The sequence below is a fragment of the Caretta caretta genome, chromosome 8, assembly GCF_965140235.1.
Source record: "Caretta caretta isolate rCarCar2 chromosome 8, rCarCar1.hap1, whole genome shotgun sequence".
Taxonomy (NCBI): Eukaryota; Metazoa; Chordata; order Testudines; family Cheloniidae; genus Caretta; species Caretta caretta.
Window position 1 is genome coordinate 109,367,145 of NC_134213.1, and position 23,567 is coordinate 109,390,711.

At 56.2% G+C, this 23,567-nt stretch overlaps 2 protein-coding genes across 4 annotated transcripts in view; one reads left to right on the top strand and one right to left on the bottom strand.

The window, feature by feature from the left end:
• Window positions 1–1,710, top strand: part of ELOVL1 (ELOVL fatty acid elongase 1) — an 82,850-nt gene extending 81,140 nt beyond the window's left edge. Inside the window, exon 8 of the mRNA XM_048862475.2 lies at window positions 1,575–1,710. Coding sequence (XP_048718432.1) covers window positions 1,575–1,685 — 111 coding nt within the window. The 3' untranslated portion in view covers window positions 1,686–1,710. The remainder of the gene's footprint in view (window positions 1–1,574) is intronic.
• A 2,715-nt stretch (window positions 1,711–4,425) lies between these two features.
• On the bottom strand, window positions 4,426–22,930 carry MPL (MPL proto-oncogene, thrombopoietin receptor). 3 transcript variants are annotated; one of them, XM_048862471.2, is made up of 12 exons: window positions 22,667–22,930; window positions 19,203–19,338; window positions 16,917–17,095; window positions 15,770–15,924; window positions 14,036–14,192; window positions 13,507–13,636; window positions 12,624–12,796; window positions 12,215–12,357; window positions 11,656–11,815; window positions 7,928–8,066; window positions 7,400–7,484; window positions 4,426–6,104 (listed from the first exon to the last, which is right to left on the bottom strand). In XM_048862471.2, the coding sequence occupies exons 1-12, from the start codon at window positions 22,767–22,769 to the stop codon at window positions 5,577–5,579; spliced, it is 2,088 nt and encodes a 695-aa protein (XP_048718428.2). In that variant the 5' UTR covers window positions 22,770–22,930; the 3' UTR covers window positions 4,426–5,576. The 3 variants fall into 3 exon arrangements, with proteins under 3 accessions (XP_048718428.2, XP_048718427.2, XP_048718426.2); XM_048862470.2 differs by having other exon boundaries at window positions 7,400–7,487; window positions 14,036–14,189; window positions 22,667–22,929; XM_048862469.2 differs by having other exon boundaries at window positions 7,400–7,487; window positions 22,667–22,929.
• Between the last annotated feature and the right edge of the window lie 637 nt (window positions 22,931–23,567).

Genomic DNA, 23,567 nt, shown 5'->3' on the forward strand with positions numbered 1-23,567 from the left:
ATTCTACCACCTCCCTAGGTAACGCATTCCAATGTTTCACCACCCTCCTAGTGAAATAGTTTTTCCTAATATCCAATCTAAACCTCCCCCACTGCAACTTGAGACCATTACTCCTCGTTCTGTCATCTGCTACCATTGAGAACAGTCTAGAGCCATCCTCTTTGGAACCCCCTTTCAGGTAGTTGAAAGCAGCTATCAAATCCCCCCTCATTCTTCTCTTCTGCAGACTAAACAATCCCAGCTCCCTCAGCCTCTCCTCATAAGTCATGTGTTCCAGACCCCTAATCATTTTTGTTGCCCTTCGCTGGACTCTCTCCAATTTATCCACATCCTTCTTGAAGTGTGGGGCCCAAAACTGGACACAGTACTCCAGATGAGGCCTCACCAATGTCGAATAGAGAGGGACGATCACGTCTCTCGATCTGCTCGCTATGCCCCTACTTATACATCCCAAAATGCCATTGGCCTTCTTGGCAACAAGGGCACACTGCTGACTCGTATCCAGCTTCTCGTCCACTGTCACCCCTAGGTCCTTTTCCGCAGAACTGCTGCCTAGCCATTTGGTCCCTAGTCTGTAGCGGTGCATTGGATTCTTCCGTCCTAAGTGCAGGACCCTGCACTTATCCTTATTGAACCTCATCAGATTTCTTTTGGCCCAATCCTCCAATTTGTCTAGGTCCTTCTGTATCCTATCCCTCCCCTCCAGCGTATCTACCACTCCTCCCAGTTTAGTATCATCCGCAAATTTGCTGAGAGTGCAATCTACACCATCCTCCAGATCATTTATGAAAATATTGAACAAAACCGGCCCCAGGACCGACCCCTGGGGCACTCCACTTGACACCGGCTGCCAACTAGACATGGAGCCATTGATCACTACCCGTTGAGCCCGACAATCTAGCCAGCTTTCTACCCACCTTATAGTGCATTCATCCAGCCCATACTTCCTTAACTTGCTGACAAGAATACTGTGGGAGACCGTGTCAAAAGCTTTGCTAAAGTCAAGAAACAATACATCCACTGCTTTCCCTTCATCCACAGAACCAGTAATCTCATCATAGAAGGCGATTAGATTAGTCAGGCATGACCTTCCCTTGGTGAATCCATGCTGGCTGTTCCTGATCACTTTCCTCTCATGCAAGTGCTTCAGGATTGATTCTTTGAGGACCTGCTCCATGATTTTTCCAGGGACTGAGGTGAGGCTGACTGGCCTGTAGTTCCCAGGATCCTCCTTCTTCCCTTTTTTAAAGATTGGCACTACATTAGCCTTTTACCAGTCATCCGGGACTTCCCCCATTCGCCACGAGTTTTCAAAGATAATGGCCAATGGCTCTGCAATCACAGCCGCCAATTCCTTCAGCACTCTCGGATGCAACTCGTCCGGCCCCATGGACTTGTGCATGTCCAGCTTTTCTAAATAGTCCCTAACCACCTCTATCTCCACAGAGGGCTGGCCATCTCTTCCCCATTTTGTGATGCCCAGCGCAGCAGTTTGGGAGCTGACCTTGTTAGTGAAGACAGAGGCAAAAAAAAGCATTGAGTACATTAGCTTTTTTCACATCCTCTGTCACTAGGGATCCGGATGGAATCACCAAGCAGAGAACCTCAGACAGCGCCCACCACTCCGCGAAGGCATCAAGGGAGTCGGTGGATGCCGCCCAGAGGAACTCCGCCCGGATACATGAATGTACTGAGGATCGGGAAACGGCCCTACAGTTGCAGGACGCTTCATTGGCCAACCGCCTCTCTCTGGTTTTATAGATGGCTGTTTTAGCTAGAGCTAGGAGGAGGTTAACCAGGAGATCCCACGACTTTGTGGGGCCACGGATGGGGAGTGCATAAATAAAAAGGTGAGGGGAAAAGTGCAGCCAAAAGCATAATAAAATATTTGTGAGGAGCCGGAAAAGGGGCTGCAGCCTGGCACACTCTGAATATACGTGCGCCAGGGTTCCCTCACGTTGCAAAAAGGGCAAGTATCCGGGATGGGGGTGAACCGCGTCAAAAACACTCCCGTGCTCACAGCTCCGTGAAGGAGCCGTCAATTAACGTCCCCGACGGGCCTCGGGATCAAGGTGGAATACAGGCTGGCCCACTGGGGCTGCTCACCCTCCAAAGGTGGCAGGAGGTCCCACCACTTTGTATCGGGGTGGGACACCAGGGTGAGGGCGTGAACGGTGCGAAGCGTGAGTGTGTATAGATGTTTCCTTGGCGCGGTTTGAAAGCTGACCGGCTGCAATTCGTGCAGCCAGCTCGCAGTGAAAGGGTGAGGGGTTTGTTGGGATCTACGGGCTAGGGGCCCAACTGAAAGGTCCGGTGAGCCTGGGGTAGAGGGTGGGCGGGGTGCACCCTCGCGTAGGGCTCGGTTGAGATAAGCCCAAGCAGCGAGCGTCAAAGTGGCCTTCACGTCCTGAAGTACGCGCCGGGGGGTACGAGGTCTGGAGAGCCCCATGCGCTGAGCAAGCGTCAGGGGATCCAGCCAGTCTCCTCGGTCATAGTCCAGGAGGTCTCCGACTCTCGTGACTTCCGCCAGGACCAAACTCTGGCGCACCGAGTGGGACTCCGCCGCCTGCACACGGAGCTGGGGGTTATGTAGCAGGAGCTCCGGGAGGAGATCCGCTCCCACGGTAGCCGCCGCAGACCTGGTCGTTGAAAACAGTTTCCAGGTCCGGAGGAGGTCCTGGTAGAAGACCGGCAGCCCGGAGAGGTCTTGCGGAAAACCTCTCGGACAGAGATAAAAGAGCTGCCGGTCGTATCGGAGCCCTTGGAAGCGGCGCAGGAAGGCGTGCGCTAGTATGCTCCACGTCAAACTACCTGCACTATAGAGGAGCCTCTGCAGGGCCTGGAGGCAGAAGACACGGACCTGAGTGTGCAGATATTTCAGGCCCTGTCCTCCTTCCTTCAGGGGTAGATGAAGAACCCCAACAGGGACCCAGTCCAGTCCTGACCAAAAGAACTCTAGAATCGCTGTCCAGAGGTTGGTCAGGAAACCCGGGGCCGTGACCAGGGTGTTGAACTGGTACCAGAGCATGGACAGGACTAGTTGGTTAAGCACCAGCGCTCTCCCTCGGAGGGAGAGACATCGGAGTAGCCTCGCCCATTTCCGGAGCTGCACTATCACCCCGCCTTCTAAATTTTGCCAGTTCTTCGGTGGAGAAGGGTGCGTGGCAGAAAGGTAAACGCCAAGGTAGAGCAGCGGACTCGCGCTCCACCGGATAGTCTGAAACGCGGGTGGGAGGGAGCTCACCTGCTGCCAGTCCCCTACCGCCAAGCCAGAGCTCTTGACCCAGTTGACTCGGGCGGAGGAGGCTGCCGAATAGATGGCCTGGCAAGCCTCCACCCTACTGATAGAACAGTGTGAGATATTCTCTCAGGGAACTCCACACCCACAGATCTCTCACAGGGCTTTTATAGAGGAGGTGAGAATCCAGGACATTTTCCTACTGCACCTCAGGAAGGGAAGTGTCAACCAATTGAACTGAATATGTAAACAGCTGTACCGTGACTGGCCATGGCTGAGTCCACTGAAAGCTGTTGCTCTTCTTGGCTGAGCCAATCAGAGAACACATTCAGATCTATTCAATTTAGGTTCCTTACACTGTGCTCTTCAGGGTAGTATCTGAGCACCTCTCACTAGCACATAAAGTGACTAACATCTGTCCCATGTGTGTTCTCTCCTCTGGTCCTTCATGGGAGAAACATGCGCAGGGGAATGGTTTAGGATTTTTAAAATACATATACACATACTTTGTTTTTTAAAGAAAGCAAGGCCTTTCAGTTGGAGCAGAAGTTGGGGAGGTTTTGTGGGAATTCAAGCTAGATAAATTCAGACTGGAAATACGGTGTAAATTTTTAACAGTGAAGGGAATTAATAATTGGAACAATGGATCGAGGGTCATGGTGGATTCTCCATCACAGACAATTTTTAAATCAAAATTGGATGTTTTTCTAAAAGATCTGTTCCAGGAGTTATTTTGGGGATGTTCTCTGGCCTGTACTATACAGGTCAGACTAGATGATTACAATGGTCCCTTCTGCCTTAAAAAATCTATGAATTTCACAGTCTCACACTGGCCCCTGAGAAGGCTCTGTCTCCCACACAGAGCTGCTTTATCCTTATTGCAGGGAGTTCCACTGTGCCAGAGGAGTGGAGTTCTCCACCACTCTTCATCCCAGAGCTTTAGGTGATCATTAGATACTCTGAGAACCTTGCGGCTCAGGGCCAAGACCTTTAACTTGATTTGATATTTCATGGGAGGCCAGTGTAGGGAGTGATGGGATGGGACTCCAAACTGAGGGGTCCGGTAGTAGAGCTCTCTGCTTTGTGATGAGGATTTCTCAAGAGCTTAAGTTTGTCTCCAGGGACTGCTGCAGAGTGTGCCACATTAGTAAACCACCCTGGTCCAATTGGCAGCAACAGGCATCACATTCCAGTAAATGATTCTTTATTACTGATCAGTAATGCCACAGGGTGTGCACCGCATTCTACAGGGCAAAGCACAGACCAGGCAGGACCCTGCACCCAGGAGCTTCAGAGACCATGTCAGGAGGGAGACAAGTGTAAAGATATGCTCTGGTGGGAGAGAGGGACAGAACTGGGCACACACAGGCAGTGTGGAGAGTGGGAGAAAAAAAGGGAGCACAAAGGAACTCGTTCCCAGCTCAAATGGCTGTGACTGAGGCAGGGGAGTGATGTCATAATGCTCTGGGTTTCCTAGCTTGGCTGACTGGAACCATGTAGACAGCTTCACGAAGATGTTAGATGTTTCCTTGGCGCGGTTTGAAAGCTGACCAGCTGCAATTCGTGCAGCCAGCTCGCAGTGAAAGGGGGAGTGATTTGTTGGGATCTACGAGCTAGGGGCCCAACTGAAAGGTCCGGTGGACCTGTGGTAGAGGGTGGGCGGGGTGCACCAGAAGTGCTGAAGGGAAGTGCAGGAGGCAGCTGGACTGGGGAGCCAAGGGGAGGGAAAGCTGACTTCTTTTCTTGTCTCAGGTCGGATTATCTATAATGAGGCAGGACTACTGCTGTACTCAGCCCCTCCCATCCCCTTTTCAAAGCCCCCAGCTCCCACACAGAGCCCAGGGGAGGGCTCACCCCACTGTCCCAGATGTCAGAATTCTGCAGCCCCTCCCCAGGGAAAGCAGCTGGGGATCACAGAGGACAATGGCTGGGGTTCCTTGGGGAAGGGTTACAGATTTCTGACCTCCAGGACAGTTGTAGTGCCCCTACCCCATCCTGCAGGACTTCTCTGGTAGTGCCAGAGTGCAGCTTGTGTGGAGATCTGCCTCAGAGACTGATCACATGCTGGGGAGAGCGGTATCGCCCACCACTGACTGTACAAACACCATCAGGCCTGGCCCATTTAGTGCAGGATCCTGTCACCAGCAAAAGCTGACAGTGGAGGCTGCAGAAGAAATGCACGTAACTCTACAGTATTTGCCCATGGGGGTTCCTCCTGCCCAGCTGAGGATCCAGTCAGGCACGGATGTCCCAGCCGTGAGGTTCCAATGACATGCCAAGCCCTCTGCCTCACTCCCATCCTCACGAGGCAGCCTGGAGCATGTAGCAGATCCTGCACTCAGAGGAAGGGCTGCTGCTCCCAGCTGCTCATCAGCAGGTAGGACTGGTTAGAAATGTCTGTAGTGGACATGGACTGCTTCCCGGAGCATGGGCAATCCCAGTCCTCTTCCTCAGAGTCCACAGGCCCCCCTAGAGGTATGTCTTCGGCCTGAAGGCTGCTAGGCACCAGTGGGTTGTACTGGATCTCAGCCCTGTCCTGCCGGAGCTCTGAGTGGGCATCTGGGACATGGAGCAGGAGCACAGCGAGACCCCTAAGGTAGCTGTCATCCCCCTCCCCTCTGCTGTCCAAGTACTCATTCTCGTAGCGGCTGCCCGTGGGGCTGCTGGGATGCAGCACCATGTAGTCCTGGTGAGGAGAGGAGAGATTGCTAGTCTCTGGATCCTCGGGGATGTCAGACCCTGGGCCTGCTGTCTTCAGCAGGGTGGGCTCTGGGAGAGTCTCAGCCCCCTTCCTCTCAGAAAGGACTTCCAGGAGGCAGGGTAGGATCACGTCTTCCAAGGGCTTGTTGTAGAATGAAGTGTTTGCCTTAAGGAGGAAGGGGAAATAGCACAGCTGAGTGTAGGCTGGGGCAGGAGGGGGAGGGAAAGTAATGCAGCCCCCCGCCCCAGACCAGGCCTGTATCCCACCCTCTGAGTAGATTACGCATGCAGGACAGAGATCTCCATTTGATACATTTCCCCAGTCACTAACCTCTGCCTGTCTTGCCTGCCCTTGGCCCATTAATACGTCTCCTGGGACCAATCCTCACATATCAACCCCGGAGCGGCTTCAAAGAACCTGCCAAAGGAATGTGCCCCATCCCCTCCTGCCTCAGTCTCCCCTACATGACATGGGGGAAGTGACCCCGACTCCCTTTGTCAAAGGCTTTGAGATCCACAGTGAAAAGCTGCTGAAAAAGAGAGGAGCCAAAGGTGATGACCCTGCCTGACTGGAAGTCACCCCAGGAGCCTGAGGCCCAGGTCAGGTAAGAGCCAGGCCTGGCCCAGTGGCAGCTCCCCACATGCCTAAATGCTACAGCTGTACCACAAGGCTCAGAATGGGGGCATTACCCCTTGGGGAGGGGACATTCCTAGCTTGCTGGGGGGCTCATGCAGAGGGCTGTACAGCCCTGTGTGTCTGGAAACGCTTGGGCCTCCTTTGGGGTGGTTTTACAGCCCAGAAGCCATCCCCACAAGGCTGACCCACAGGAGTGCTGAGCACCCAGCTGCAGCCACAGGAGTTGCAGTGCTTAATTCCACTGAGACTCAGGCTTGTGATTACTTGGGAAATGGCTCCACAGGCAGAGACATGACAAATAGCTCCAGTGAAAGGTTTTACCTTGTTGGCTCTGGAGCAGGGAGGTGGGGGAACGCACAGTCTCCACCAGCTGGCGTTCATCTGGGGCATAGGGTCGCCCGGTGCCCGGTTTTTGACCGGAAAAAAGTCTGGTCGAAAAGGGACTTGACGGTGTCTGATCAAATCTACTGACCGGACACCCAAAGTCTGGTTACTGTGGGCAAGGGAGGCACTGGGTCATCACCTGCCTCAGCCCCTACTCAGCCAGGGCTGCCTCCTACCTCCGTCGGCTGCAGCTCCCAGGCACAGCTCCGCAGGTGAGTCCCTCCTGGGCAGAGGGGAAGAGCAGCGAGTGATGCGGGGGTGGGAGGGAAGAGGAGCAAATCGGGAGTGGGTCTTGGGGGGGAAGAGGCGGGGCTGGGGAGGTTCTGGCACTCCTGCTCAGTGTCCGGTTTTTAAACCTTACAAAGTTGGTGACCCTACTGAGGCAGGACAGCCACTTCAGCTCCTGTCCCGGGAATGTGCCTGAGGCCTCTGCACCTCACCTGCTGCTGCTTGCTGCCGTCGGTGAGGAAAGTGCCCAGGACACGGTGCAGATCTGGGGCGGGAGGCCAGAGCTTTCGCTTCACGCTGCTGGGCGAGGAAAAATGGGGGTGTGAAATCAATCTCTCCCCAGCTCTACACAGGCCAATTAAGCTCCACATGGCCCTATGCGAGAGACATTTTCCCTCCCCCCCAAGCACCACACAGGTCTATGTGCGGAGACACCATCCTGCCCCTGGCTAGTCCCAGAAACACACTAACCAGGCCTGTCACAGCATCACAGCACAGTCCCACTGGGGGAAAGAAATTAGGGTCTAAAAGGGTGGGCACAGCAGGGAGAACTCTCGGGGACAGGGAGAGAGCAGGGGAGCAGGAGATGTCAGTTATCTTTACCCCTGATGAGGGAGGGATCTGTTACCTGTACCTTGGGAGCAGAGGTCAGTTACAGGAATGGGAGGGTGTCAGTTACCTGTACCCCGTCAGGCGGGGGGTCAGTTACCTGTACCCCAGAAGGGGGAGGGGTCAGTTACCTGTACACAGAAGGAAAAGAGCACCTCAGCCCCAGGAGTCCCACGAAGAAGAGCAGTGTGATGGTGAGGCTCAGTATTATCCAGCCGGGGACAGAGAAGGGAGCAGTGAATGCATCGGGCTCCCCAGTGTCCTTGCTGCCTGTGATGAAAATAGGAATTGTCTTCAGTGTTGTTATGAGCAATGTGTGTCTCAGGTGACCCATCAGACTTTGTCTTGTGACCTGCTGGGTAAAAGGGATTAAAGCGCTTCCTCTGGCACAGAGGGAGATATGAGGTGTTTGGGTCATGTAGCTGTCTGGGGTGGTATAAATGTGTCCTCAAGAACTGGCTGGGATCAACACATATCAACACAGAGGCATCCACCATCTGACCTGACGTGAGGCACCAGGAGGGGTGCTGCCTGCCTGGATCCCACATCTGACACGTTAGGGAGAGGTTGCTGAAATAGAAATGTGAGGTCATCTAATCCTGCCCCTTGTGCTGAGAGGGGACCAATTAAACCTAGATCATGTAATGAGTGTTCTGAGCCTGATGGCTCTGAGCCTGATATGACATTCGAGATAATTACTTGTGAGTCCTAAGGGTCCAGTTAATCCACAAGCAAGAGTCTAACCAGGTGACACCAAGACAGGTATCTAGTGAAAGCAGCCACTTCAGTCTGCTCAACGTCGCTACCTTGCTGGGGATGCTGCTTGCTAGACTACCCTGCTCCAGTTTGTGCTTGTTCCTGCTCCACCCTGTGCCTGCTCAAGCCACAGCCGGTCACCCAACTGTCCTGATGGACTATCCTTGGCAGGTGTTTGTCCAACCTGTTCTTAAAAACCTCCAGTGAGGGGGATTCCACATCCTCCCTATTTTAGAACTTAACTACCCTTATAGTTAGAAAGAGGCCTGTCCTGGGTCTGGTACTATTCAATAGTTACATTAAATGACTCAGATAATGAAGTAGAAAGTACGCTTACAAAATGTGCAGATGATACCAAGCTGGGAAGGACTGCTAGCACTTCAAATGACAGGATTAGAATTCAAAACGACCATGATAAGTTAGAGAATTGGTCTGAAATCAACAAGATGAAATTCAGTAAAGGCAAGTGCACACAGAATTTACTCCAAAGAGCAAGTCACCTAAACACTGCCTTCACTAAGCAAGGACAAGACATCAGAAAAGTAGATTGCATTGTGCAATGGGCAACCCAAATACCTGAGGACAACCTGTTTCAATATAGAAAAACAAACAAAAACACACACACTTACTGACTGTGTCCCCAGCCACCCCACATTGGACCCATGATGTATCATCAAACAATTACAACCCAAACTTGATGGGAACCCTCTTCTGGCCTTCAACCTCATCTTTGCCAAGCTCATCATGAGAAACAAGCTTCTTATTGTCCAGGACACACCGACTCAAAGTGGCACTAGTCCCTACCAGAACTGATGCCAAACCTGCAGACACATCTCCACGACAATGATCAATACCCCTCACAACACACCTTTCAAGATCCATGGGTCCTACATGGGGTGTACCCCATCCACTGCATCAAATGCCCAACAACAACTATGTGGGTGAAACCTGACAATCACTATGCTCTCAAAAATGATAAAGGACAACAATACTCTTATCACCCAGAAGTGAACATTCTTCACAAAGCAATCACTCCACAGCTGACCTCTCAGTGCTCGCCTGCAGAGGAAAGCTGCAGAACACCTTCAAAAGACAATCTTGGGAACTTAAATTCATAACTCTGCTGGATGCTAAAAACCGTGGACTTAACAGAGACACTGATGTATGGCTCATTACAGCAATTTGTAGCACACCCTACTGCCTGCTAACCCTTAGTTGTCCATTTCATTTTAAGTGATCTCTTATAGCATGTTTGAGCCCTTTATACTTAATCTGTCCCACCTCATATTTTACTTGGACACTCTGCTTACCTTCTCCAGACTTGAGGAAGGCCGCCATGAAGCTTGAAAACCTTCCCTTCCACCAACAGAAGATGATCCAATAAAAGATATTGTCTCACATACATTGCACTTGAGAGAGACAAGGTACTACACTTGAGAAGATAAAATCAAATGTACAACTACAAAATGGGGGCTACGTGGCTGCTGCAAAGGATCTGGGGCTTGTAGCGGATCACAAATTGAATATGAGCCACAATGTGATGCAGTTGCAAAAAAGGCTAATGTTCTGGGGAGTATGAAGAGAAGTGTCATATAAATGACACAGGAGGGAACTGTCCCACTCTACTTGGCCCTGATGAGGCCTCAGCTGGAGTCTTGTGTCCAATTCTGGGCAACGCACCTTAGGAAAGATATGGATAAACTGGAGAAAGTCCAGCGGCGAGCACCAAAAATTATACAAGCCTTTAAAAACCTGACCTATGAGGAAAGGTTAAAAAAACTGGGCCTGTTTAGTCTTGAGAAAAGCAGACCTGGCCGGGGGGGGGGGGGGAATGGGGGCGAGGGGGGGGGCAGAGAACAGTCATTCAGTATGTTAAGGGCTGTTAGAAAGAGCATGAGATCAATTGTTCTCCTGGCCACTGAAGGTAGGAGAAGTAGTAATGGACTTAAAAAGGAGATTTAGGTTAGATATTAGGAAAATCTTTCTAACTCTAAGGGAAGTTAAGCTAGGGAATAGGCTTGCAAGGGAGGTTGTGGAATCCCCATCATTGGAGGTTTTAAGAATTGGCTGGACAAACAGTTGTCAGGGAATGCCAATGGCCGAGCAGTAACACTCCATGGGAAAGCCTGGCAGGCTGAACAGCTGCACTTGGCACGTTTGCAGCACAAAGACAACGGACTGGAGGGGCCGGGGGCCTGGGATGAGAACAGGGTTCACATACACAGAGCAGCTCTCCTTTGGGACACAGCGAGAGAGAGGGAGAGGATGGATTCTACAGCACCTTGGCTAGGGGAACCCCTGCACTGGCCAGTTCAGAGGTTTTCAAACTGTGGGGCATGCCCTCCCAGGGCAGTGCAGACGCATGTTTTTTCTTTTTTTTTTTTTGGGGGGGGGGGGGGGGTGAGCGGCAACGCCAGGGAAAAGAGCGCCACCTTTACCCTCTGGCTCGCCTCAGTGGGGCACCCAGCCTGTGGGTCAGTGTCAACATCTGCCATGGCTAACCCAATTTCCGCTCCCGGCAGCCTCCACCCCCAAAGACTGCACATGCCTTCCCACACCCTAAAAACCTGAGGGGGGGGAAGCAAGGATTGTGTCTATTTTTGTCTGGTTGGGGGGTCGCACCCCAAAATTGTAACTCAAAGGAGGGCTCAGCTCAAAAAGTTTGACAACAGCTGGACCAGTCTGAACTCAGTCTTAATCTTTGCTCCCTATGCTAATCTCAGAAATCTCCAACACTGCCTTCCAGCTGGCTGTTAAATTCTGCCCTGGTCTGAGACAGGTTACTTGGCATCACTGCAAATACCGACTGACATTCACTGATCCCCAAAGGGATGAAAAGTCTTCCTCAGTCAGACTCGTTGGGCAGAGCTCATGGGGAGACATGGGATGCTGGCGGCCAAAGGCCCAGTCCCAGAGTCACTGGGGTTGTATGGCCCACCTTTGTGGAACAGTGTGACCCACACTAATGGCAACTCTGTGGAGACTGTTAAAGGCTGACAGCACCTCCCACCCAAGGCCTCAGCCCCTAGTGCCCCTCACCTCAGCCAGCTGCAGACCCCCCTCCTCACTCAGGCCCATCCCCGTCAGGAGCACTGGCCCATACCTGCTCCAGAAGGGCCCTCCACCACGATGGTCTCTGACCAGGCACTCCAGAACCCCTGGAGCTGCTGCGCGTTGGGCTTGGCTCGCACCTGGAGGAGGTAGCCGGGGCCAGCACGCAGGTCCAGGGTCTCACTGTTGGCCGCATGCTGGATCTGCAGGACCTAACCAGGGAAAGCTGGGTTACACCCTGGGAGCATGGGGTGAGGCAAGAGATGCTTCGCTGGGCTCCACAGGCCCCGTGCTGACCCTGGGGTTAGAGCTGATGGTGACTGGGGTGGGGCAGACAAAGGGCAGGCCAAGTTCTATTGGGTTTGGCACCTTTTTCCTGGACCCGTCTCCATGGTATTGGAGCACCTCCAGGGGAGGGGTGCACCAGTTCCCACGGAGCCCTCCCCTGCTGTGGGAGGTTGCCGGGGTGGGGGTGTGTGCCAGTCCCCAGGCAAACCTTCCCCGCAGGGTAAGGGGTGTGCTCGTACCCAGGGAGACCTTCTCTGTGGAGGTGAGGGGGGTGCCAGTCCCCATGGCAACCTCTCCTGCAGTGGGGGGCAGTCCCCAATTACCTTCCAATCCATGCTGTTCTTCACTGAGTAGCGGACCTGATACACCATGTACTCTGCCAGTTCCTCCTGTGGTGGGTCCCACTGCAGCCTCAGCTGCCCACTGCTGATGTTGGCCTGCAAGATCCTTGGGGGTCTGGTGAGCACTGCAGTTTGAGCAAGGAGCATGTTAGCACAGCTGAGCAAACGGAGAGTCCCTCCCGCAGCCCAGCCCCCAAGTTCCACCCACACTGACCCCGTCTCTGCCCAGACAGGGCAGGAGAGAGCTCTCTCCTGCTGCAGTGCCAGGGTGGGGGCTCCCTGGGCAGCACCCCGCAGTGCTGCAGTCAAGACCCTCACAAGACAGAGGCTTGTGCAACCATGGGGAGGAAACCTGGGGAGGAAACAGGACAGGGAGTCAGCGGGTTCTCACCGGCCTGATGCATCCGGAATGGCTCCCCAAAGTAGCTGAGGACTGGCTCAAGATGCCCCCGAGAGACATTCACCAAGGTGAAGATGTCGCTGTCATTCCTGGGCTGGAACATGCAAGAGTGGGTGCTCTGGGGCCCTACGCTGTGCTCCTGACAGTGCTGCCAAGCCTGGCCTCTGGGGAGGAAGCAGGGCGCACGTCAGTCCAGCTGAGACGTCTGCTTCCCGATCCCTCCGGCAGCCATGGCTGCCCCTTCACTGACCTGTCCCTGTGCAGCCAGACTCCACCCTGTCACCCAAGTCACCCTGCCCCTCCCCTCCCCGCCACAGGGTAACAACCTGCCTGGCTCCTGCCACCATCCTCGCCCCAGTCACCGCGCCCCCTGCCCCCCCGCCCCCGCAGGGTAACAAACCCGCCATGTCCATGAGGGCCCGAATGTCACCAGCAGGTGGGCACTGCCCCAACCTTGCCCACAAGCGCCTCTGGCCTCCTGGGCTCTCTCCCCCTGGCTTGAGCTTCCCCCTGCTCCCTGAGGGTCTGTCCTTGCTCCCCTGGAGCTGCCTTTGATGACCAGCCAACTTCTGGCCCTCAGTGCACAGCACAGAAAGAATGGCATGTGCCCATCCCGTGGCACAGCCTCCTTCATCTCTGCTCCTGAGCAAAGCAGGGGATGGGCAGGACAGAGAACCCCTCAGTCTGGGAACCTCTGGGGCCTGCAGAGCACAGGCACCAGTGGGGGGAAGGGAAGGCCCTGGCTGCATGGGATTTGCGGTGCTGCTCTGCTCCTAGGACAGGGCGCTGCATCTGTGCATCTGAAAGTTGATCCCAGAACAGCTGCCGCACTTCCCCACCTCGCACAGAAGTGGAATGTCCTGGGCTCTGTCACCTGGAGGCATCACTGCTCCCTTGGGACCGATAGAAGAGGCTGTGGGAGCTGTTGGAATCTGCAGGATCCCAGGTCCACTCACACCGCACCCACTGCAGGTCGGGGGTGAAACAGCGCAGCCCAATCTCCCCTGGGCAGGAGAGAACAAGTGAGCTCCAAGCAGACAGGGCTGGGCCACAGGAACAAGGAGCCCAGTTTACAGTTCATTGGATGTCTGAGATCCTGCAGGCAGGGCCCTACAGAGCTGGGCTCTAGCCAGTGGGCCCCTTTGTGCCCAAGCCCCCAGGTGCCATCTCCCGCAGGTTCCACCAAACCCTGTCTTATCTCCCTTTGGCCTTGATGTTCCTCAGAAGCCTTCAGAGATGGGGGATTGTGACAGTTCAAGGAACCCTCGATACGTGAGCAGAGTTGAAGTGACTCTCTCAGCTCCCACCCTGGCTTCTGGATGGGCTGTGTGTTACCAGGCAGGACTGGGGAGATGCTGTGTGTGGGTCTCACAGCCAACCCCTTCTGTCCAGGAGTCACTCACCTGAGGAGCGGGGTATTTCAGCAGCCACTGCCTGAGACCAGGGGCCCCAGAATCCATCCAGGGACAAGCCATCTGGCTTGGTGCGGATCCGGATGTGGTACTTGGCCCCAGGCTGCAGGGTGTGGAGGACACATGCCCTGGTGCTATGCACCTGCTTCTATAGGAGAGGGACCAGACTGGGTGAGGAGGAGAACATGGGAGCTGCTTCAACCACCACATACACTGTCCTTGCCTCTAACAAGACGTCCCCCAAACCTCTCAGCCCCTGAGCCCCAAGGGCCTGGGGCAGCACCAGAGAGGTGACACAGAGTCACGTCCTCCCCTGCAGGAGTCTGGCTGAATTTCCAATGACCCCACTATACGGCACATGCCCATCTAGGGCAGGAAATGAGGTGACTGCAGCTGCCAGGCTGGGATTGGGAATTGCAGGTAGAATGGCATGAATGTTCACCAGAGAATGGCATGAGTGTTCACCAGTCCGTGGGGCCTGTCACAGCCGGACAAGGGAGGGGAAACACAGCATTATCCACAGCCCATGGGGTATGTTACAGCCAGTGGTGGATTTAAAGTTAGTGGGGCTCTGTGTGCAGCTTCATTTTTGGGCCCCCAAGGCTCGGGACCCAGCCAAGAAAAAGAACATCCTCTCTTATCTCCCCCATCCCTTCCCCCAGTTTTTCATTCTTTTTTCTTCATGCTCCTCCTATATTATAAGTAATAGGAAGTAAATGAAAATAAAGTGAGGTACCTTGATTGGGGCAGGGGGGTGGGGTGCAGGAGGCGATGTGGGGGTCAGGCTCTGGAAGGGAGTTTGGTGCTGGGTGCAGGCTCTGGGCTGGAGCAGGGGGTTGGGGTGTGGGAGGGGGTAAGGGGTGCGGGCTCTGGGAGGAAGTTTGGGTGCGGGGTGCAGGCTCTGGGCTGGGGCAGGGGGTTGGGGTGCAGGAGGGGTCAGGGGGACGGCACTTACCTTGGGCGGCACAGCTCCCAAAACAACGAGCAAACCCCTCTGGCAGCGGCTCCTACGTGTGGGGGAAGGCCAGGGGGTCTCTGCACACCGCTGCATGCAGGTGCCACCCTCATACCTCCCATTGGCTGCAGTTCCCGGCCTACGAGAGCTGCAGAGTCGGTGCTAGGGGCAGGAGCAATGCACAGAGACATCCCCCTCCCCAGGGCCGCAGGGACATGCTGACCACTTCCGGTAGTGGCGTGGCACAGAGGGCAGGGAGCCGCCTTAGCCCTGCTTCTGGCACATCTCTGCGTGCCCCTTGGGGGGAGGAGGGGCAGCAGGTCTCCGTGCACTGTCTGGGGCAGGGGCAGCGCACGGAGCCGCCACCCCCCACCCCCACCAGCGCCAGCTGCTGGCTACTTCCAGGAGTGGCGTGGGGTCACTGGCCACAAACTGCAGGCAGTCTAAACCCTGCTGCACTGCCATCCGGGACTCAGGGGCAGGTTGTCAGATGAGATTTCTCCTGCATTTTGGAGGCCCCCCTGTAATCGGAGGCCCCCCTGTTTGTTTCATGGTAAATCCGCCTCTGGTTACAACTGGCCATGGTGGGAGGAACACAGCAATATTCACAGCCCATGGGGTATGTTACAGCCGGCCATGGGGGGAGGAACACCGTGTCGCCCACAGACCATGGGGTATGTTACAGCCGGCCATGGGGGGAGGAACACCGTGTCACCCACAGCCCATGGGGTATGCTACAGCCGGCCATGGGGGGAGGAACACAGCCTTACCCGGCAGGGTGGTTCCATGGAGCCCACAATGCAGTAGAGGATCTCATAGATGAAGAGCTCGGTGTATTCAGTAGCTGGGGGTTCCCAGCTCACCTGCAGCGCCCCAGCTGCCCCAGCCCAGGTGGCCGTTATATTCACAGGGGGAGCAACGAGCCCTGGAAGGAAAGTGCCAAAGCTAACAGCCTCTGCTGCAGGCTCAGGGGCATTGCCACAGCTCCAAGGCCAGGCTAGCAGCATGTAGCAGCAGCAGCCGCCGCCTGTACGTAACCCACCCTGCGGCTAGGCATGGCCCCGAGGCACTACTGTAATAACAACTGTGTGACGCCAGGGATGGGCGTTGTTTGGGCACAGGGCCTGGCTGTGCCAGGACACACTGTCACTTGCATGAAGAGCTGGGTACTGCTAGCCGCCAGTGCCCTGGGATTGGAGCAGGGTCAAGCGGTACTTGAGCTTGCGGCTAGGCTGCCTCTCCATTACGGAGGCGGTTGAGGGGCAGACAGCATGGTCCCGCGCTGGCAGATGATGCTAAACCAAGTGCTGGAAGAAGAGCTGCATGGAGCAAGCCTCAGAGCTGGGACTGAGCAAGCCAGGACGTGTCCATCTCTCTGCAGAAAGGTGATGACCCCTGAAGTCAAACACCGCAGGGGCCTGACAGGAACCATGTGGATGGGTTTCCCTTCTCTTTCGGCAGTAAGAGGGTGTCCACCTGAGCGGCAAGGGCTGCTTCTGTGCCATGCTCCAGCCTGACTGGGAGGGGGGCAGTACGCTAGCAGGCTGCACCAGGGTGACTTGAGACCTCGGCAGCGGGGTGAGGGTCATTGCTGCTCTCGAAGTGTGGTATGAGCATCACGAGATTATGGCAGCTCTCTCCTTCCTGGGCGGCACAGAACAGAGATGCTGGGAAACACCACTCTGCCCCATCGGCCCAATGATCTGCCAGTGTCAGAGAAAAGGTGGCAGCGGGGGGAGGACAGGGCCTGGGGCTTCCCACAGCAGTAAACCCTTCACCACACGGCCCCCGGAAAGGACAAAGCACTGGAGAATCGGCTGTGCCGGCCCTGATGCATGGCCGTGATGTAGGGGCGGGGCAGGGGCAGGGGCAGGGCTCCCTGCGCCTCGCAGGCAGAAAGCGGAGGCCAGCACTCACCGACCGTCTCCACGGCGACTTCCCGGGAGTACTTGGTCTGGTTGCTGCATGTGTCTAGCACGCGGAGGCAGAGCTGGGTGAAGAGCCGTACCTCATGGCTGCTGGGGAAGATGCAGACGTAACGGCTGCCCCCGCCGCTCCGTCTCTGCAGAGCCAGCGCACACTCCTTGGCCGTCTCCCTAGGGAGCAGGGCAGTCAGGGCGCGGGGTCGCGGCCCACACAGGCCTCGGGAGGCGCCTCACCAGGTTCCCCTTCCTCCCCCTTGGGCAGCCCCAGCCTCGTGGCCAGGCTGGGAGACTGGGTCCCAGTGGGGCTGCCAACTTTCCAGTTGCTGAAAACCAAACACCCCTGCCCCACCTCTCCCCAGCCCGTGCTCAGTCTCCATCGCCCCCCCGGGATGTGGAGCCTGCCCAATCGGGGCACAGCGGGGGCAGGTCCCTACAGCAAGGGGCCAGGGTGGGGAGGGGTCAGTCCCCAAAGTGAGGGGCTGGGCTGGGCAGAGTTGTTCGGTTCCCATAGCGAGGGGCTGGGGCGGGGGGAGTTGGATTGTTCAGAGGCCCAGAAGCTGCTCCCTGCCCAGGATCTCCTGGACGGAGCCCTGTAAATGGAGCCCATTGACTGCACGGTTTGGTCCTTGCACCGCGCCTAGCCGTCACCATGCTAGGAGATGGGCCTAGCAGCCTAACCTACTGCACTGGAGCCTCCAGCCTGGCCCTGAGTGCGCCCCCATGGCCTGTCTGGGAGAAGGCAGCTTGCAGACCCCTCACCCCTGGACTCAGGGCCTTGTCCCTTCACCTGGGTGGCCAATATTGAAGTGAAAAACAGAACCCCACAGAGGGGTGTTCTGAACTCCTAGACTGCTGGCATCCGATCAGCCGTGTAGTGAACACTGAGCTGGGACCAGCCTTAGAATGGAGGGGCTTGACAGAGCGAGATCATTCACACACAAGCAGGATAGTCCATTACACACACGCACGATTTTCGGCACAGTTTTGTGTGCAAAAAAGGCACACACAATTATGGCAGTTGCATGTTCAAATAATCAATTTGCATGCTTGATCGTGATAATTGCAATTGAGATCATTGCAGGTGATTTTTGTATTATTATTATTTTTGCATATACAGTTCTGCACTTAGTACTTGAAAGAGCAGACCCATGGTATGTGAGAGTAAGTAGGGAGAGTGTGTGCGCGCGCTCTCTCCTCTTTCACCCGCTAGTAGAAAGCCACCATCCTTGCTGTTTTGCTCTGAGCATTCCTAAAGCATTCAGCAGACTGAGCGATGCAAGCACAGGGCTGACTTCTACCTGGAGCTCATAACTGGAGTCAACTGCAACCAGGAATCTTGGGTTCTTGCAGAATGAGGCAGGAGCAGGGTGCCCAGAGCCACCTCTAGCTGCAGGGAGAAGGTGAGGAGCAGCCACAGCCCAGGGGCAGGGCCCAGAGGGGACCGTGGATCCCCCAAGCAGTTTGTGCTGCTGCAGAGGGCGGAGCCTTCAGACAGGGGTAGACTGGGCCAGAGCCAGCTGCCGCGTGCAGGTGCTGGGATGGGATGGGATGGAGCCAGTGGCTACTGTGGCCACCCAGCTTTAATGCTGCCAGGTTACCTTTTCAACCGGACGTTCCGGTCGAAAACCGGACACCTGGCAACCCTAGGCCCAGCAGCAGAGCCCTTTGTGGCAGCCCATGCCATTGACCGCCTACCAACACCCGCCCTGCAAGGGCCAGGCTTCCAGTGGGCAACACAGGAAGGGAGGCTCCCCCCCTCAGAAGCAGGTTCTCTGCCCCTTGGGGCCCAGGCAGCAGGGAGACAATGGGAAAGTGGCCAGGACACTAACCTAGGGCTTGGGCAACCGGCATTCGAGTCCCTGCTCCCAGCTGTACCAAGGGGCCAATGGCCCTGCCTGCCTGTGGGGGCTGAGGGTAAAACCAGACCACCAGGCACGCAAGCACTATGGTGGGGGCGAGCACAAAAGTACTGACGGTAGGGGGGTGCGTTTCCCCACACAGCTGCCAAGAACATACTGCAGCAGGAAGCCAATTCCCAGGCTCTGGAAACCAGTGAAAGGCCAAGACTGCTGCAGAGGGCAAAGTGCTCCACTCGGAGCCGTGCCGGGGAGACGAGGAGAGCAGCATCTTTAAGCAAACCACCAGGAGTTAAGCAGGGCTGAGGCGTATGGGAGCTGCTGGCAGTCAGGTGTCTGCTTAGAGCACAGGGCAGCCAGCCTGGCCCTTGGGGAAGAAAAGGCCAGGGCTGGGATTCCAGGCCCTGAGAGTCCTGACCTACCCGTTGTAGGTATAGTAGAAGCGGTATGTGTGGTTCCCACGCTCTGCCTCCTCCTCATCCCAGAAACAGGTGAGGTCTTCAAAAGATCGGGAGAAGCAGCGAATGGTCTCAGAAACCTCTCCCAGGAGAGCCACATCTGCATGGAGGAGAGAGCTGTTTAGTGGGAAGGGGCCTGGAGAGGCTGCTCCATAGTCCAGTCAAAGTGCCACCAGAAGGCAACGAGAGCCAGAAGCACGGTGCCCCATTTGTGCAGTTGCCATGCACTGGCCTGGTCTCAGGGCAAATTAGAGCAACCAGGTTGCTGTGTCCTGTGCCAGCTGCCAGCAGCACCCAGGGCCCGTTCCAGTAACTGCAGATCAACCAGTTGCCAGAGCAGCCTGGGCCCCACCCCTTTTCCCTGACCACACCGTTATGCTCAGGGGACCGGCGAGACAGAGCAGCCACATGACAGCGCTGGGCCAGCTGCGGTTTCCCCCATGCAGGGGAATTTGCTGCTTTGTGTCACCAGAGCCACATGTGGCAGCCCTACTGATCCAGAGAGTCAGGGCTTTAATGTCTTTGCAAGGGCTCAGGTGCCACAGTGATGGGCACAGGACAGAAAGACATGCTATTGGCTTTTTGATGTTGTATTAGGAAACCCCCCCAGTCTAGCCCAGGGCTCATATGTGCTTCCCTAGCTCAGCCCCCAGAGGTAGGTGTGCATCACCCCCCACCCCATGCAGTTAGATGGGGAGCCTATGGGAGTCCTGCCTTCCACCGTCTGTCACCGTTTACGCCTGTGCAAAGGGGCTACCAATGCTGCCCTGGGGCGAGGGGTGGACTGGGAGAAGCACGCAAGGGACAGGGCAGGGGAGAGTCAGAGCTGGGATTCAGCCACAGAAACTCCCTTTTCCACAGGTGGCCATCAGCCTCCCATGCTGGCCAGCTGGCAAAAGCTCTTTGGGAGGCCTGGCGGCATAACAGGTAAGAACCCGCCAGTCTCACGCCATGGCTGCAGAACGTGGCCCACCCAAGCAGACCTTTCACCAGGGTCCAGTGGGCTCATGAGGTCTGCTCCCCGTTCTGATCAGCCTCACAAACCGAGTGCCATGGGCCATCACGATCTGAGTCCATCCCCGCGCCCAGGCTATGGTGTAGGGAGGGGCGGGTCATTTGGGTACAAACATACATCCCAAAATAGCCCTGTGGTTGGCATGTGGCTCGGGCCAGTCTCAGGCCAGCACAGCGGGAAGCACACCCTGTCTCATGCTGGGCGATAGCATTCACTGCAGAAAAACGTGAGGAAGTGTGATAAGGAGAAGCAGGTCCATGCGCTCCCACGACAGACACAGCAGCTCTGCAGCAGCAGCCCCTGGATAGAGCAGACTAGCAGGAAGGCCTGGGGCTTCCGGACTCCTCCCTGGAGTGGGAGCAGGGCAGGGCCAGCCCTGGGCATCACACAGGGAGGTTGTGGGGGAAGGAGACAATGCAGGCGACAAAGAGGTAGGGAGTGCTGCACCGTGCAGGGCTCAGGGAGCTGGCTGCTGGGGGCATTCATCCCTGCTGCCATCAGGCTCACAGCTGCTTAGTCCCCCACCCCATGCTGTCCCCAGATTTGCATAGGTAATTGCTGCCATAGTCTCTGGGCATCTCTGTCCCGATCAGCGAGCCAGTTCCAGGACTTACCTAGAGAGAAGTGCAGTGAGGGGTGCCCTGGTGCCAGAGTGGGAGGAGCCTGGGACTTGGGCTTGCACAGGAAGCATCAGGAGTTCCCGCAGCTCAGCAAGGGTTTGGTGCCCCCAGGGAGCTAGCCAAAGACAACCCCCACCCCTACCAGCAGGGAGCCCACCGTCCACCTGGAGACACCCCCCCTTCCCCCAGGAGTGCACCAGCCAGCTGGAGATCCCCCTAGGAGCCCCCCACCAGCCAGCCAGAGACTCCCTGCCAGGGAAGCCTGCTCTCCAGCTAGAGACATCCCCCCTCCAGGAGCCCACCATTCAGCCAGGGACACTCTCCCTCCTCCAGGGGCCGATCGGCCATAGACAATGTCCCAGGAAGCCAGCTGGCTGAAGGAGCTCCCAGGCCACCAGTATTAAGGTGGCCTGGCTGGGGTGCCATGTACCATCATGTTCCATTTCTTGGTTTTCAGCGGTTTGAGTTCGGCTGCACTCCACGTTCTGGAAGGGCACCAGGCAGCCAAGGCACCCTTACTTCAGTGTGAATGAAGTTTCGGGGCATTTTGTTTCTTTGTTTTATATTTAAATAATTTCTCAGCCTGCCTACACACCAGAGCCCAGCTCTCCCCTGCCACAACCGCAGGCTCCTTGGGAATGGTTATCCCAGTCCCAGAATGCCCTTCACTGCCCCTGCAGCATCTCCTGCCTAGGCCAGTTCTCCCTCCTCAGCCCCCAGAGCGACAGGTGGTGGCACGGGACCCGCAGGGCCAGGGAGACGATGCAGGAACAGTACAGAGCCTAGCATGGAGTCAGCTGGGACATTTTTGAGGGTGGAGAGGCCCCCCAATCCCAGCCTCTGCCCCACATGCATGTGCAATGCACACCCACAGTATCACTACACTGGAAAGGTGGGGTTGTGACTTGGATTAGCTAAATTGGGTGAAAATAGTTGAAGAAATGGCAATTTGGCTTTTATCTCAGATAAGCAGTGCATGCTGAAGCCTCCAGGGAGCCTGAGGACAAACATCCCGCTGTTCACCCACGTGCAATACTGACTTGCCTGGCATCGCTGCTATTTTAACTGCTTAGCTAACATGGGTTAAGAACACACTGGATTTCTTTCCAGAATAGGGATACCCACACAGAGCGCCCCCCCCCCCACCTACCTCACAAAGCTTGATGCAGCTCCGCTCAAAGGCAGGGAGCTGGTCAAGAGCAAAGAGAGGTGCTCTCTCTCTTCCCAGGGACCTTGGGGTGCCCCTCAACCCTGGGGCCCTAGTGCACCCCTATCCCCAGCACTCACCAGTTGGCCAGAGGCATGTGCAGTGTGCACACATTGGACAGTCACTGCTGTGAGCATTTGCAGAGTCTTGGCTCAGGGGAGCTGTGCTTAACACAAGACCCAGGGGAGTTTGCAAAAGTAGCCTGTAGCCTGGAGTCCCTGCCTGAACCAGACAGCATCCACCTGGTCCCAGCTGTAAGTTGAAGCCATCTGCCTACCCCCAGCTGCACATGACCCCAAGGAACCACTCACAACTAGGGCTGAGCCAGGTGTGGCAGGGCCTTGGCCACGCCCCATTTTACTCAGCCCCAAACCAGAGGAACCTGGAGGTAGTCAAGCCGGCTTTTTGTGCTGGCAAGTTGGGCTAGGGTGGATGAGAGACCAACTGTTCCCTAGGCTCACCTCTAGCCATGGCCTATGCACCGACTTCAGAGACCCACAAGGGACTGAGCACACCCTCCCCTGCTTCCCCCCACAGCACCTCCCCAAGGGGGGGCTAAGGAATGACTGAGGCTCTTTGGACCCACCTTCAGATGTCACCGGAGCAGGGCTCAAAGCAGGAGTGAGGAGGCTGAGCAGGAGTCCAGCTACCAAGAAAAGGGGCTGCCCTTGGCACAGCTGGGCCCCCATTCTGCTACAGCGAGCATTCAATGCCAGTCAGAGCGCAGGGCTCCAGCCACCTGCCCTGCAGAGCTGGGCATCCAGGGGCAGGGCTGTTCTGTTTCTGGGCCTGACTTGCTCCTGGAGCTCTGAGACACAAAGCCTTTATCTGAGACATGTCAGCCTCGCTCCGCAGGAAGCCTGGGTGAAGGGCCCCTTCCACCCCCATCCTCCCAACTTCCCCAGCCCCCAAACCACCACGCTGTGGCTGCTCAGCCGCTGACAGTGACGGCACCAGTAGGGCCTGTTCCTATCAGATAGTCAGCACGTCCTGCCCGTGCGGCTACAGGGGAGAATGGAGGCTGGGATAGGAAGAAAAACAACCCTGCTGCGAGACACCCCGAGTTGCTGCATGGTGGGTAAGGAGGGGGTGCACCCGGGAGGGACTCCTGCCTCTAAGGTGCACACTGGGTCCCTCTGCAGGCAGCACCCTGGGCCTAGCTGCCCCCCACACACCCATTGTGTGAGCTGCTCTTTGCACACACCAGCCCAGTCGGGGGCATGCGCGCACACACGTCTCAGCTATTCATTCCTTGACAACGCAGGGCGACGAGGCTGCTGCATGTCACCGGTGAAAGGCAGCTCTGGCTCATAGAGGAATGCTGCATGGTTTAGTCCCTTGGAGATTTCACACCTCACATCACCCCAGCCTGGACAGAAATCCCCTCCCGACACATCTTGTATCCACCACCTGTACTGCCTCAGCAGGATGGTGATATTCAGCGGGTCAGACAGGCGCCACCAGCCCCAGACTACTGCTTCCCCCAA